A 16,279-nucleotide genomic window follows, 5' to 3' on the forward strand; every position below is an offset into this window, starting at 1 on the left:
AGCGCGGTGCCGCTGGGAGTATAAATTCCCCCCTGTCCCAGTGGACCTCGCGTTGCAACCTTCTCGGATGCTCTCTGCTTCCGGGTTCCCTCGCTCCTTTCTGCTGTCGCTCTTGTTCCTCGGATTGTCAGCAGTGTTTCCTGGCTTTGCCTTCCTTAGCGAAGCTCTATCTCTCCTCTCCCTCTTTCCGCCTCTTGAGTGGGTCTATATCCTTTTGCTTTTGGCGGTTCCGTCCCCGCAGACGTGGCTCCGCCCTCTTTCTCTCGTTTCTTGCTTCTTTGGACTCCTTGTCCCTCTCACCTTCCTTTGACTTGGCTGGCTGGGCTCTCTTGTGTTCTGCCCAACCCTTGGACTCTCCACACCTTAACCAGCAGAGCTCTCAAACCACTGACATCATTCAGTGGATCTTCATTTCTGTTCCTTCGGATCCACGTTTTAGCAAAGCATCTTCCGCCTTACCTGCTACCTCGCATTCCAGTCTGTGCTCCATCTTCCCTGCAAAAGAATAGAGGAGTCTACTAGTCATCAAGAGTTTTTCCCCACTGGGGTTTTCCCTTATTCCGGCTTGGTTCCGGAAGGGAGGTCCCGGGACAACTGTCTATCAGCAGTCACTGTGGCCTCCCTCCATGACAAGCACGCTCACCGGAACAAGGAGAGAGACTATCTAGCCCGAAGCACCTACAAGACACAGACAACGATTCCTGCAGTTCAGGTGAGGAGAGTGTGAAGGAAGGGGACGAGAAAGGAGTCCGGGTACAGAACTTATCACACATTCGACCTGGTGGACCACACTGTTCTTTGCAACCACTTAGAACGGCTGCACACTTCTCACAACACGCCATAGTGTGGATCCAATCTTTCTTCAGCGAAAGAACAATGAGAGTCTTCTCTACCTTAGAAGCAGCCAATTATATCCCCATTACATGTGGTATCCCCCAGGGCTCCTGTGTCTTCCCTACTCTGTATAACATATTCACCAAGCCCCTCTTGGATGATCTGGATTGTCTGGGTGTCACCTACACTAACTATGCAGATGACACTTAGATTATCTTCCCACTTACAGGGGATTACAACCGGGATTTGGCCTTGGTGAATAGGATATACCTCATACAGGCATGGATGGCATTCCATGGCTTATGCTTGAATGATGATAAAAAGGAGCTCTTCATCCTGGGGACCCAACCTAATATTAACAAACCCGGCCATAAATATACCTCCTTCAACATAGACGGCAACACGATTAAAGTGATGAAGGAGGTAAAAACACTAGGTTTTTACCTTGACTCTGGTCTCACCCTGACAAAACAAGTAAATGCTATGGCATATATGTGTAAACCGATTAGATCAGTTAAACCATTCCTCTCTACAAGTAGCTATACCACATTGGCAAGAGCACTTGTGCTATCTAAGTTGGACTATGATAATGCTCTCTAAATAGGTGCCAACAAATATATCACTAAGAAAATACAATTACTCCAAAACAATGCCTTAAGAGCAGCGCTAGGAATGTCTAAAAAAGATAACATCTCCTCAGCAAGGAGAAATAATAACTGGCTATCTACTTTTGACAAAAATCAAACGTAAAACGGCCTCCATTACCTTCAAAGCCCTCAACAATGCAGCACCCCCCTACCTCACTAAGAGGTTCAACAGAAGACCGACAAACCGACCTATGAGATCAACTTACACCAATTGCTTGACGGTTCCACCATTCAAACGAGCTACCATTGGGGGAAATAGCTTCCCTGTCAAAGCTGCCCAGCTATGGAACTCCTTGCCTCCACACCTGAGGGAAAACCAAACATACCGACATTTCAGGTGTAACATTATCAAATGATATCTAAATCCAGACTAAGGAGAGAAAGGCTTCTAACATTTCCCAACAGTACCTACCATTACCTGACTGCCATACTTAATTTTGTATACTCTTGCTACGCCTTATACTAGAACGTGTACGCTGCATACCTAACATAGAGCCCGGTAGGGTAGCTCAGCGGCAACGTGCTCGCCTTGGAAGCAAGGCGACACAAAGCAACACAGGTTCGATCCCTGGGTCGCGCTTAGAAACCTCTTGGTATTTAAGTGTGTTATAAATACGCAACTAAGACAAACTATTAAGCAACTGAAAAACAAACCATTCCTGTAACAGCGCCTCGATGCCCGCGGGCTGTGTGAGCGCTTTAAAAATGCAAAATAAATAAATAAAATAAAAAACTGAATATGTAAATTTGTAAACTCCTTTGTGCCACATCATGCAACTCTGTAAGCCTCCTACCTCAATATATAACGTGTAAATTTTTAAATTCCACTGTACTATATTATGTAACTTTGTAAGCCTCTTACCTCAACATGTAACATGTACATTTGTAAATTCCACTGTACCACATTATGTAACTTTGTAAGCTTAAAATATCCTTGTCTCTGCGCCCTGATACCTCTGGAACTGGCGCGCGGTACAAATAAAATAAACAAACAAATCTTTTGGAACTTCTTGAAGTGTTCAAAGCCCTAAAGGCCTTCCAAACAAACCTGAAGAAGACAGTTTTTGTCCTTACAGACAGCACCACAGCCATGTACTATCTGAACAAACGGGGAGGCACTCGCTCTCCAGGGCTGTCTAAACTGTCACAGAACATTTGGAAATGGGCACTCAAATACAACATGTTCCTTCTATCGCATCATGTTCCAGGGGAACACAATCTTTTGGCAGCTGTGCTCAGCAGACTTGCACCTACCCGTATTGACAGTCTCGGTTGTTCACAATTATAATTGGTTATTTCGACACTCGCACCAAAGCTCAGCACACAGTGTATACCGAGCCGAAGCTGCCGACAATACACCACCCCTCTCACTATCCTACTCCCTCTCCACCTTACAAATCCATCCCGCCATTTCGTTTTCAGATCCGCCAGAGCGCCTGGGGATCAACTCCGTTGGTGACAGTGCATGGTACAAATACCTTTAACATTTATAACATCCTTAATACCCAGAGGTTTGTAAGCACAGACCCGGGTATCGAACCTGTGTTGCTCGAGCTATCCTTCTAACATGGGGCTCCTTTCTTTTTTCGCCATTTCTTTTGTCGTTGTCATTTGTTAGCCCTTCTACCAATCTTGGAGTGGGAGGTCTGTGTGTGGGATTTGCCTTTGGCAGGAACTCTTGGGTGTCCCCACCTAGGCTCCAGTGTGTCTGCGAAGGCAGGATGCAGGGGAGAAGTTTAACACTCCCCTGTCCTTTGTCTGCCAGAGTGCCTGAATGGAACCAGTTCCCACTGGGGGGGCTAGCTGTCCTAATTGGACAGCCACTCGCCCCTTTCTGTAAACTGCTGGGAGAGTTTGTAGAGGAGGGTATGGGAAATCCAAATATAAGTTGAGGTTCCTGAGGTTAAAGGCAAGTCGACCACTGGAACCGAAGCTGAAGACTACCAAACACGCCTGCAGACCCTTCCAGTAACCGTGAAGTGGGCACTGCTGCCCTAACCCCATTTTCTCATCAACAGCAGAGCTCTGAAGAGGACGACTCCTTCCCTTTGTCTGGTGGGACCAACCAGCCCCAAGACAAACTATAAATCGAGAAATCTCCCAAGGCGCTTTGACTTGCCAGGGCTGCAAACCGTGAATACCAGACCTCCAGCCCATTTGCAGTGCATCGTCTTGGTGTGGACAAATATGCCCAGAAGTTTGGTGAGCTCCAGAGGCACAATCCCACTCATCCAAGTCCCCTCAACAGAGTTCAGAACTGAAGAAACGAGGAAGATTAACTGGATGATAAACATCCTTTGTTGGAGCTGATAAAAAGGCACCAAAACTGCAGTCTTGCGTGAGAGACCTAAGCAATCCAAGCTGAGGGTCCTTTCTCGTGACTGCTGCTGTGGCATCCCATTCAGGGTCCTTCCTTTCATCACAAGACCGAGGAATCAGGAGACCGGGTCTGTCACTGCTGCACAGGAAAGACTCCAGCTGCTTGGATGGACTGTGTCCTCCCACGTATTCCTTATCTTTGATATTTCCCAATATCCAGCTTGCTGCCTCTGAATTTATTTTCAGTAGAGGGCACTGTGCGTCGATTACTGGTCGAGTCGATGTCCCTCGGAGGCCTCTGTCTTGACGTCAACGTCACTGCAGGTATAAGTAGAAAACACACAGCGCCCGTTGGCCTCAGTTCTGTTTTTCCGTGCTTCACAGCTTCGGTAACGTAACGCCAAGTTCCTAGTCAGAAATATCCTTTGAGTTTCTTTGAAAATTCATCAAGTTTTGGACACAATATGGCTTCATCATCGGCGTCATCAACTCCTTGGTCCGATTTAAGAAGTTCTGGGACTGTGGTGCTAAAATGTCTGTGACGGACCACACAGGATCTGCCTGTGGTGTTTAGGGTCAAAGCATCCGTGTTCAGAGTGTGAGGACTGCCTGTCGATGATGGCCAAGGCCTTGAGAGAGTGCAGAGGGAAGATGGAGAGAGGTAAGCCTCAATAATCCCCTTCAACCCTTTCTAAACGTAAATCATCAGACGAGTCGAGACCAATGTCTCCTCGTCATAAGAGCTCTAAACGTTCCCATTCGAGAAGTGGTTGGCATCATTCCTCATCTTCGAGGCATGGCAAAAAGAGGCACCATAGGTCACTGTCCGCTTTGTCATCTAGTTCACCCAAACGGGTCGTTTGCCCTTTGAAATCTAGTACCCCCGCTCAGTGGGAGGAGTTTAGGCTCTGTATGATGAAGGTGTTCGAGAACGTGGCCTTGCCCGCCCCTTGCCAACACCAAGAGGCGATGCTCCAGTCGAAAGACCTCGGAAGCACAAGAGCCGTGTGTCTTTGTACCCAGCTGTCGAACTTCCTCGAAAGTGATCTCATCCCTCGAGTCGAGAGAAAGCCGCCTCAAAACATAAAAATTAGACGTCATCGACACCAAAGGAAATCTTTACAATGGGTCCGAAGAGTGTCTCTTTGACGCCGTCTGTGCCGGTACCGATGGGGAAGTCATTGACGGCTCAAGTGTCGACCTCCTTGGCGCTGCATGGGTCAATCCCTTCGACACATATGTTGAAAACATCGACGATACAATTAAGTCATCAACGCCATCGTCGATTCCATCGAAGCCTTCCGCACATGTGTCGAGGTCATCGACATCGATGATTTCAGCTCCTGTTATGACATCCGTAACACCTACTTCATTTGAACAAACCTATACACCACAACCACGTATGGAGTACTTTAAAACTATCTTCAATTTATGAAGACGCAGAGGAGTTCTCTGATATGGAACACAATCTGTACCGGATGAACTTATATCAGAAGAATCTCGCAGGAAGAATTTGCAATATTGTCTCCATGAAGCAAGTGGTATTGATACTTCACCTAAAGTGGATTTTGGAAAGGCAGATCGGGAGACCATGCTGAAGTAGCATACAGACAGCTCATGACGAGAGTCATGGAGTATATCGAATGGTCCAGACCCACACCTGTTTTTGAACAGGACGATTTAACAGATATTTTAGACAACGGACCACAGGAGGACCCAATTGTCCCTTTCCATCATGCTTTGCACAGGAGATTGACTTCCAATTGGGAAACACCCAAGGTTGTCCCGGCCTTAGATAAAAAAAAAACTAACAGCCAAATACAGAGCTTCTAGTTCTGACCCTCTGTACCTTTCAAAGCATCCTACACCAGAAAGTGCAGGCAGCCACTTCCTCAGGGAGACAAAATGCCTACCACATGATACCGCAGGATAGGGATGATGAACGCTATGATGTCATGGCCAAGAAGGTTTTCTTGGCCAGCAGTATGGTTTTAAAATCTGCCAATGACACATGCACGCTGCCGAGATTTACCCACACCCTTTGGGAATGCATTCTGATGGCAGCTGACCATATCCCGAAGGGGAGGAACGAGATGGTTTCCTTAACATTGTCAAAGATGGGAAAGACGCTATGTGCGAATCCCTCCAGACTGGTCTCGACTCTGTTGACGCCATCAGCAGAGCTATGGCAGCTAGTACAGTGATCTGCAACCACGCAAATCTGCGGAAGTCAGGATTTGGCCCAGACGTACAATCCAGACTTCTCAACATGGCCTTTGACGGCACAAATCTATTTAGAAATAAAGCTGATGAGAGTTTGGAGAAGCTGCAAACTTTAAAGGCGGAGACCAGATCCCTTGGAGCTGAAATAAGGCAAACTCCAAACCACCCCACAGGTGTGCCCTGGAAGGGTAGGTCCTTTCACTATTCCGCATTCGGAAGGGGCAGAGGACAGTCATCTCAAAGAGGACATAAGATTCCTCCCTGGTGGACTGGGGAGAAGTACTAAGATCGCAACGGCTGCTTTACCTTCAGCCACTGCGTCAGCCGCCCCAAAACCTCTCTGAGGTCTTCGAACACAAGACTGCAGTAGGAGGCAGGTTGTCACAACATCTGACAGAATGGCACACTATTACTTCAGCTGCTTGGACATTGGAAACAATTGGCCAAGGTTACTGCCTACCTTTCCTACAAAAACCTCAGAGCCGTCCACTGGGGAACAACTCTTTGAAAGTTCCAGATCCGCTCCTTATGCAGGAGATAATTACCCTGCTAGAGAAAGGTGTGATAGAACCAGTACCTGTAGTGGAGAGGAACAAGGGTTGGTACTCTCCATATTTTCTAATCCCCAAGAAGGAAGGAGGATTGAGACCCATCTTGGACTTACTAGACTTGTACTAGTTCCTCAGGAAGGACAAGTCCAAGATGGTAACCCCTTCCTAAGGGCCCTCCAGCTTCAGGATTGGATGGTATCATTGGACCTCCAGGATGCTTACTTTAATGTGCCAATCCATCACAAGCCCAGACAGTACCTGAGCTTCGCCGTTGCTGGTTATCATTATCAGTTTTAGGTTCTGCCATTTTGGCTGACCTCCGCCCCAAGGGTTTTCACCAAGCTAATGGTGGTTGTGGCAGGGAGTCTTAGAAGAGGGGGGGGGATTCACGTCTACCCCTACCTGGATGATTGTCTTATCAGGGCCAGTTCCCCAGAACAGGCCCTGGAAAATCTCAGCTACACCTGTCACTCCCTTCACAGGTTGGGCTTCTCCCTCAACTTCAAGAAGTCCCACATGATACCATCACAAAGACTCCAATTCATTGGAGCAGTCCTAGATGCATCTCTGGGAAAAGCCTTGCCACCTGTGGTGAGGGCTCAAGACATTCTGCAGTTGGTGATGAAATTCCAGAATGCCCAACATCTACTAACCTTCGATTTTCTAAGGTTGATCGGTCTCATGGCAACCTGCATTTTTCTGGTGGCAGAGGCTAGCCTGAGAATCAGATTTCTCCAGTAGGCTCTCAGGACCCAGTGGTCATAATTCTCAGGTAGGATGTCAGATCTACAAATCCCAAACAGAGTCTCGCTGGATCTTCAGTGGTGGGCCTGTCGGGAGAACATTCTAAAAGGAGAACCTTTTTGGCAACCATGGCCGAGATGTCGGTGGTGACGAATGCCTCACTCACGGGGTGGGGAGCCCATACCAAGGATTTGACCAGCGGTCGTTGGTTTCCATCAGAGCCCAAACTACATATCAACACTTTTCGAGCTGAGGGCAATCAGACTAGCGCTGAAGGCCTTTCTGCCATCTGTACGGAAATAATGTCCTGATAATGATGGACAACACAGTGGCCATATACTACCTCAACAAGAGAGGAGGTGTAGGGTCACTATCACTGTGCAGAGATGCAATGCAGCTTTGGTTTTGGGCAATACAAGAAGGAATCTCTCTGTCTGCAGTTCACCTAGCCGGAGAGAAGAACACGACGGCGGATGCTCTGAGCAGGCAGAGCACCATCTCCCACGAGTGGGAACAAGCTCAAGAAGTCCTTCACCCTTTGGGGAACCCCTCAAGTAGATCTTTTCGCGACCAGTGCCAACAGGAAGTGCGAAATGTACTGCTAAAGGGGTATTTCCCCAAAGAGGAGCGTTAGGAGACGTGTCTGTGGTGGACTGGGAATTTGCACTCCTGTACGCGTTTCCTCCAGTCCACGTGGTTCCTCACGTAATCGGGAGGTTGAGAAGGTTCAAGAAATCCATGATCCTAATTGTCCCGGACTGGGCCAGGAGAACATGGTACCCGGACCTTGTGAACAGGTCCATCTGCCCCCCTATTCGTCTTACACAAATTGAGGACCTTCTCTTGCAAGAGAAGGGTCGGGTTCTCCATCCGGATATCGGGACTCTCAGCCTTCACGCATGGTTTCTGAGAGGCTGAGATACAAGGAGTGGCTCCTCCCGGATGACATAATGGAGGTTCTGCTTTCGTCCAGAAGGCCAGCAACCAAATCTTTATACCGCTGCCACTGGAGTAAGTTCTGCAGCTTGTGCAGAGATAAGAATGTTGACCCTTTCTCATGTAACACACTGCCGATTTATCTTTTCTATATCATCTGGCAAATCTCGGGCTTCAGATTGGTACTATCAAGGGATACGTGGCAGTGCTTCCTATTTTTAAGTGCACTTCAGAGGAAGTCTCTTACTTTAAGATTCCTCTAGTTCAATTCTTAAAGGGTTTAACTAATATTTACCCTCTACCCCCCTTTCTGGTCCCACTGTGGGATCTCAACTTGGTTTAACATTTTCTGATGGGTGCTCCTTTCGAGCCTCTAGATTCTTGTCCATTAAAACTTCTTACTTTTTTCTTAGTAGCAATAACATCAGCCCGAAGGGTGAGTGAGCTACAGACTTTATCCTGCAGGCCTCCTCATACTGTTTTTCATATTACCCAGAAGATAACATTACCATCTTTTTATCCTCCACCACATCCATGGAAAGAGGAAGAAAGACTTCACAGACTCGACCCTAGACGTGCACTGAGCTTTTACATTTACAGATTGGCTAAACTACAGCAGAATGACCAGTTATTTGTGAGCTATTCAGGTCACAAATTGGGTCTAGGCATTACCAAGCAGACTATCTCTGAATGGATTATTTTAACTATATCGGAATGTTAGACTGGCTGGTAAGGACCCTCCAGAATATCTAAGAGCTCATTAGACCAGGGGTGTTGCAACTTTGTCTGCTTTGCAGAGGGGTGTTCCGATAAAGATTATATGTGCAGCTGCCACATGGTCGTCTGTGCACACCTCTACTAAATGCTACAGTCTAGACTGCTCCATGAGCCAAGAGTGTGTTTTTGGAAAAGCAGTATTGCACTTTGTGCATACATGATTAAATGTTACTACTACTTCCAAATTTTGTAAACTGCTTTGGGAGTGTATGAAAGATGAGGAATACGTAGGAAGACACAATCCATTTGAAGAACAAGTTACTTACCCATGGTAACGTTCTTTCGACTGGATGTTCCTCCCACGTATTCCTTATTGCCCCTCCGATCCTACCCCGCAGTAAAACTTCTCTTGTGGTTGCAGTCTACGCTCTCTCAAGGAAAGTAACCGTCGATCACAAGACCGTGCTCCACTCGTCAAAACAGAGCTGAGGCCAACAGGCGCTGCGTGTACTACTTATACCTGCGGTGACGTCGACGTCATGACGGAGGCCTCCAAGGGACATCAACTCGACCAGGCATCGATGCACAGTGCCCTCTACTGAAAAAAAAAATCAGAGGCAGCAAGCTGGATATTGGGAAATATCAAAGATAAGGAATACGTGGTAGGAACATCCAGTCAAAAGAAAGTTACCCTGGGTAAGTAACTTGTTCTTCTAACCGGAGGTACTGTGGGGCTAAAGGTATAACTTACCCTAAGCCGGAGTCTCTCTCCAGTGTGACTGGAGTCTGTTACAAGGTGTTTGGGTGTCCACCCATACATCTGACCCAGGCTTGACCGCTTGTGTCCCATTAGGCAGTCCTTTGCACAGTCCCTTTAACTTGTGTTATCTTGCTTAAGCATTTTGATTTTAGTGACTGATGGAGGAACTTTGCCTTTCCTGCTGCTACATATCACTCTTTGTCCTACTCCTACACTGACTTTTGGATAGTTTGGGATTGGACTTAAAAAGTATTATAAGCCTTGAAAAGTGTTACTATAACTTAAAGTATTGCTAAAGTGTGAATAACCATCCTTGTCCTTCCTACAGACTTTGTCTGATGTGACTTTACTACATGAATGCAATTACCGTTTATCTGTAATCAATGAGAGTGTGCGGAAGTACCGATTTAATACGGTTGAACTGTCATTAGTGTCATTCTCAGGAACATTTGTAACCGTAAGCAACTACAATTGAAGCAGTCACCTATGATGAGTATTGATAATTCCTGTGTGTTGGTTAGTTGAAATAAATATTTACCTACCTGCCTTGTGTATATTAGAATAGATGTATATCTTTAATATAACTTTCACTGTGTAAGAGTTTCTTTGGACTATTGTATTTACTGGGTTCAGTCTACTTACCTACATCTCACATCCTCCTCATAAGATAAGCCTAGCTGCTCTGCCATTCTACAAAATTCCTTTGTTTAGTACAGATTTATACTAAGAGTTGGGCACCTGTATGCCAAGTGATAGTTTTATAGAGGCTCACCTTTGATTCTCAGGTGGGACAGTAAGTCATAAGACCTCTTTTTGCTACTGTTCCTTCACACATCCCACCACTATCTCCTGGTACTCCTTCCTAGTCTATGCATAGCATGTTATGATTCTAAGCGGATTCACAAGCATAGGAATCCATACATTACTCACTGTAATCGTAATTCTGATGATTGTACATGCTTAGATTCACATACGCCCACCCTTCCTTCCCTCTTGGAGTAGAAGGAACATAGACGTCTTACTACTTTATCTCTTTTATGTACTGACTCACGTTAGCCTTGGTCTCCATCACGGCAGAACAAAACAACCGGTGGCACCTCGACGCGTTAAGGATTTTGGGTACACTACATGTCACGTTAGGTATAGTGTTACAGTCACGCCCAGGTCGACGTCCCTTTTTGGATTTTCAAAAGAAAGATGCAATACTCTGCAATTACCACTAGATGTCAGACTGTTATACCACGCACCACTACCACCCATGGGCAGTCTCCAGGCTATGCACGGCATGTGAATCTAAGCAGATACAATCATCAGAAGATCAATTACGGCAAGTAATGTATGTCATGTACTGTTGGGAACGGTATTTCTTTTTGCTGCTTTCCCTCCGTAGACCTCAATGGGATATCCTAATGTTTGCTATTGTTTTGAACCTTTCCTGACTTTTTGAGGTAAGTGAAGCCTTTTTGCTTCACTTAACCTTGTTATAATCATATCTGTGTTGGAGGGCACTCTATTCTCTTCAGTGAAAGTATCTGTTATTTGTACCTGCACTCATCACCTTCTGTGAAGTGCGGTAGAGACACATTGTTTTTGGCAACTTTATGGTTACTTGCTCTTTGTATCTTTCGGCTTATTGCCATGTAGAGTACCATATAATCTAAAATCCCTGTGCCACACGATTTTTGCTTGTTCTCTGGCCATCTTAAAGTTTGACCATCTTGCCCTCTAGTGGCCGGATTTTCCCACAATGGAAAGCCCTTTCCTGGGAAAAGCTCCAGCTTTTGCAGGGTGTGTCTGTCTGTCTGTAGTCCTGGGCTACTTCACAGAATGTATAATTTTATTTGACTTCTTTCTCTTAGATTGGTTGTGCTCCGGTTCTATGTGGTTTCTTCCCCACAATTTCTAAAGTGCACTGTTTGGGTCTGGCAATGTCACTGTTGCCATATCTTAGTGTTCTTCCTTATTATAATGAGGGGAATCCCTTTCTCTCCTTCCCACTTAACCACCAACTTGCCCCCTTGGCTCGCCCTTTTGCACCCTCTCCCCATATATACCCGTACGCAGTACGGCACAACGATTGAATTGCCATGATCAAACAGTTGAGTATAAAAATTGTGACAATGAAACCACTGCAGACCATGTAAGCCATTTCACCACATGTCCCATAAGAGCAATAACTCATAAGTGATATTTTAAAAAGATTTATTTTGGTAAACTGACTGGTCACCTTAATGTTCATTTAAATTGCTGCTCTTCCAAGTAAATATAAGTCTTATGCGCCTGTAAATTCCCTACTGAGCTGTTTTCCAAATATTTGAAAACGCCAAAAGATGCAGTTGTTGCTGTTTTCTGATCTAAGTTGTAACACAAAAGGAGCTTTGATATTACTAGGCTGTCAAGTGCTGACCAAATAGTATGGATAAGATTTTCAAGCACTGTGTGTACTTTTACTGGTTCCATGTCGACCTCCTTTTTTCCAATGGGTGTTTTGCTGCAGGAGTTTTGCCGAAAAACATTGACATTTTTCTAACATTATTTTTTAGGGGGGTTCCCGCCCCAACCCCCTTAATTAAATTATTTTTTTATTTCCCTCCCACCAACCCTTTATTTACCCTCGCCTCCCTCAACCCCCAAAAATGTTGTGGGGAATTTTCTGCAAAACTCCAGTGGCGAAACACCCATCGGAAAAATGGGTGTCGGCAAAAAGACGCGATACCCTTTTACCTAGGGCTCCATAGCCTTGTTGATTGCCGCATCCTGGTGGTGTTCTGACTTCCCGTTATGAAAGGACAAGTGAGATTAATTGTTTGTTCTCCATGTTTAAGGTGTATCCCATGATGAGCTGCTTGAATTAGCAAAGTATCACTTTGGTAATTTGCCATCTACTTGCGAACGAGAAACACCGACTCTGCCCCGCTGCAACTTCACAGGTAGTGAGGTAAGTGACAGTGAGTTATTTTACTTTCCAATATAGTGTTCCTTTTATAGAAGTATGGTTGGAGGTTTCACCAGACATGATGCAGTGCTTTTGATGACTGAACCGATATTGTTGATTTGTTTATTTGTGATGAAGGTGTTGTGACGAATCCCGTGTCATTGTCACTATTCATGAAGTGAAAGACAACCAAGATAGAACAAGGTATTCCCCACTCCCTTCCTCTACCGTGTAGGTACTGAGACGAGGGAGGGACCAACTGACCCACTAGGAGTTCTCAGGATTAGTACTGGAATGAAGAAGAGGTGTGGAAGCATAGAGAGCACCTCTGTGATCCATAATGAGCGGTCTAGCGATTGCTGGTTTCCTATTGGCCCAACAGTAGTTGAAATAGAGGAGGGAAACCAGGAAGTGTGGTCAAGCCCTCCCTGGAGGAGTAATGAGCAGGAATGCTTTGCTGAAACAGAAGGGGCTGTTGACCAGTCTGCTTGCCAGAGAAAGGGGAAACCTTTGCATGCCGGCAAAGTGCTGGGGACTGGGGGAAGCCCAGGAGAATCCCTCACTGAAGGAGTTGACAAATGGTCAAGTCTCTCCTGGAGGAACTGGCAGAGAAGCAGGCAAGCAGAAGGAGCTGCAGAAGAGGAGCTTACTAAGGCTGTAAAGGTGCCCCTAAGTGGTCCAAGGTGGTTGTTTGTGACTTTTTAGTCATATTACTCACAGGCTGTCAAATCAGCTGCTGTAATGCGTAGGATGGTCACCATTCTGCTTGAATGGCGGCTTCCTTCTTTAACACCATTTTTAAGTATCCTTGTTGTTCATTGGGTCTTCTTCTGCCGTCCTAGGTGGGAAAGATCCTGGTTGAAGTTTTGTCTTCGGTGGGAGCCGTTGGTGTTCCCTGCAGAGGCTCCAGAGTGTCTGTAAAGGCAGGAAGGGAGGGAGAAGTCCAAATCTCTGCAGCCCTTTGTCTTCCAGCTTGCCAATTCCTACTGGGGAGCTGAGCTGGCTGTCCTGACTGGACAGCCAGCCACCATTTTCTGTAAACTGCAAGGAGAGTTTGCAGACGTTATGCTGTGGTTCCTGATTAAGATTCTGATTCTGGAAGATGCTGACTCGACCACTGGAACTAAATCCAAGAGGAAGATGAAGAAAAGACGGCTGTAATGAGTTCCAGCGACCGGTGAACCTGCTGTTGAGCCTGTTTTAAGCCTTCCTTCCAGGCGACATGGTGTCCCGAAAATTACGACTCCTAACAAGAGGCTGATGAGACACACTAGTCTGAATAACCTTGCTGGGCTGCAAACTGCCAATACCCATGGCCCTCATGCCAGTATGCGGTGCATGGTCTTGCGAAGTCCGATTCATACTAAAATTTTGGTGTGCTCCTGCTGGGCCTCTAGGGACACGATTTGAATTTTTGAAGTCCACTCACCAGAGTGCAGGACCAAATTAGTGAAGAGAATCTGACCAGCGATATTAGTTCTTCATCAGGTACCTGTAAAAGGGTGCCAAAACTGCAGAGCCTTGAAGAAACCTTTGTTGGAAGCCTCTCCTGTCGACTGCTGTTGCCAGTTCCCATCCAGTGTCTGTTTCCTCAGTCACTAGACCTAGATTCCAGGGACCGTTTCCTGTGCTGCTGCCTCTGGAAGACAATCATCTCTAAACTCTCCTCCTTAGCTGAGGTACTGTGTTGGCTTGGGTAATACCCAGCTTAAGTCTTGTGTGAATCCTGTGCGGCTTAGTGGGTGTTTCTTGTGGTTGGGAGTTTGTCCATACCAATCGCCCTGGCCTAACTTTGGAACGCGTATATGGAGCCTTCTGTGAAGTCCCTGACCACTTTCAACTAACTCTAAAGTTAATACTTAGTAGTTTGATGAGCCATCCTCTGGAAATCTGACTTTGCTGCATTTGAACCCTATCCTGACCTGCCTATAACTGGCTCCTTGACCACTAGGGTCCCTCTTCTGCCTTCTACTCATGCTCTAGTATAGGGAAGGACTATTTTTCTTGAAAATATAACAAGTGTGAAAAGTTCATACTTGCTAAAGAGGTTAGTGTTGTAACTGTATCTCTGTAATACAATACGTTACAAAGTGTCCCTAAGTTGTTACTTACCTTTAAGTTGCTTGTTGCTCCTTTAAAAAGTATATACGTTGGTTACTTTGAAATACTGTTTCACTATGTTAGGGAGAAATCTCATGTCTGTTCTAATTCACACCAACCTTGGAGATCCCCAGCTCTTTTGCTGTTCTGTAGGACTTTTGAATTTTAACACTGGAGTGAGTGAAACCTTTTTTTACTCTGTGTTTTGACCCGATTTGGATTGTATTTCCACTGTTTTTGGAGTCTGACAATCTCCATGGAAATCTACTTTTTGTATGGTAACACACAGCACCTTCAGTGCAGTGTCACAGAGAAATACTTTGGGTTTCTCATAAGGTTTAAATACCTTGTCTTGTGTGAACTACTGTTCCCAAGACTAGTAAAGTGAAATAGACTTTACTTCCCCTTTTCTCTTTGTAGGTCCAGGGCACACCATCTAATGTGGAGTGCTGGGAGGTTACTTAGTAGCACCTTATCCTACCTACTTATGTAACATTCTTTGTTACTTTGACTACTTTAAATGGCTCGTGGCAATGGTTTAATGTTCCTACCATTATGATTTTCTACCGCAGGCGGAATCCTCCACTGCAGTATAGCACCCATGGGTGACCATTTTGTCATAATGGCCCGGTCTTCTTTTTTGCCATTTTCTGTTTGTGAGGTCGGTCTTGTGTTTTACTCTGTGCGCCAAGCCAGGCTTGAGCCCTTTGTTTGTTTTGCCTTTGGCGGGCTTCAGTCCTGAAACCCGCCTCGGCTCCAGTGTGTCTGGAAGGGCAGGAAGTGAGGGAGGGTCCTGAAACTCCCAGTCCTTTTTCTCTAGGAGTGCCTGAATCCAACCAGTACTGAATGGCTGGCTGTCCTGTTCTTTGGTGCTGCAGGAACAGAGTGCCAGGGGTCTAGAAATCCGTAGTAGAGTGCAACGACTGCAGTCTGACCAGAAACTCCAGGAGTCTCCTAAGGACCCTCCAGAAGAAGCAGGACGACCAGAGATCGATTTCCATCACCAGAGTGCAGGACTCAAGGAGTGAAGGAAGCTCAACCGGTAGCCAAGATCCCCGTTGGTGCTGTTTACCATGCGCTGAAACCGCGAAGTGCTGCTGATATGAAAAGAGCCCATAGCTGCAGACGACTTCCAAATTCCTCCCGCATGAGTCCAACAGACGTCCTCCCTCGTGTCCCCACGACTGAATCTCAGGAGCACAGGATTTGCATCGCTGCAACAGGACAGAATACAGCTGGACCACTCTTCAAACCAGAGGTACTGTTCAGACTTGGGGTACTTACCTCAGTATCTTTAGCTTTGCTCTTCTCATTTTAGACTTGCAGTGACTACTTTTGTTAGTTGATTTCAGCTCTGCTTTTCACAAGTGTAACAGCTTGTGACCCTACAAGTGATTTCTACAAAACTCTCTAACTTTGCAAGACCTTTATTAACTATGAAGTGCCTTAGCTTCGTAGACCTTGCTCCAATTGACTTTGGCTGTCCTGGCTCCCTGCAGTCTCTTCTAGCCTG

At 46.0% G+C, this 16,279-nt stretch overlaps 1 protein-coding gene across 1 annotated transcript in view; it reads left to right on the forward strand.

Moving 5' to 3' along the window:
* PMPCB (peptidase, mitochondrial processing subunit beta) overlaps positions 1-16,279 on the forward strand; it is a 408,171-nt gene that overhangs the window by 199,681 nt on the left and 192,211 nt on the right. The window contains exon 7 of the mRNA XM_069628068.1: positions 12,557-12,669. Within this exon, the coding sequence (XP_069484169.1) occupies positions 12,557-12,669 (113 nt within the window). The remainder of the gene's footprint in view (positions 1-12,556; positions 12,670-16,279) is intronic.

Source organism: Ambystoma mexicanum, chromosome 12 (assembly GCF_040938575.1).
Source record: "Ambystoma mexicanum isolate Mex_15411 chromosome 12, UKY_AmexF1_1, whole genome shotgun sequence".
Lineage (NCBI taxonomy): Eukaryota > Metazoa > Chordata > Amphibia > Caudata > Ambystomatidae > Ambystoma > Ambystoma mexicanum.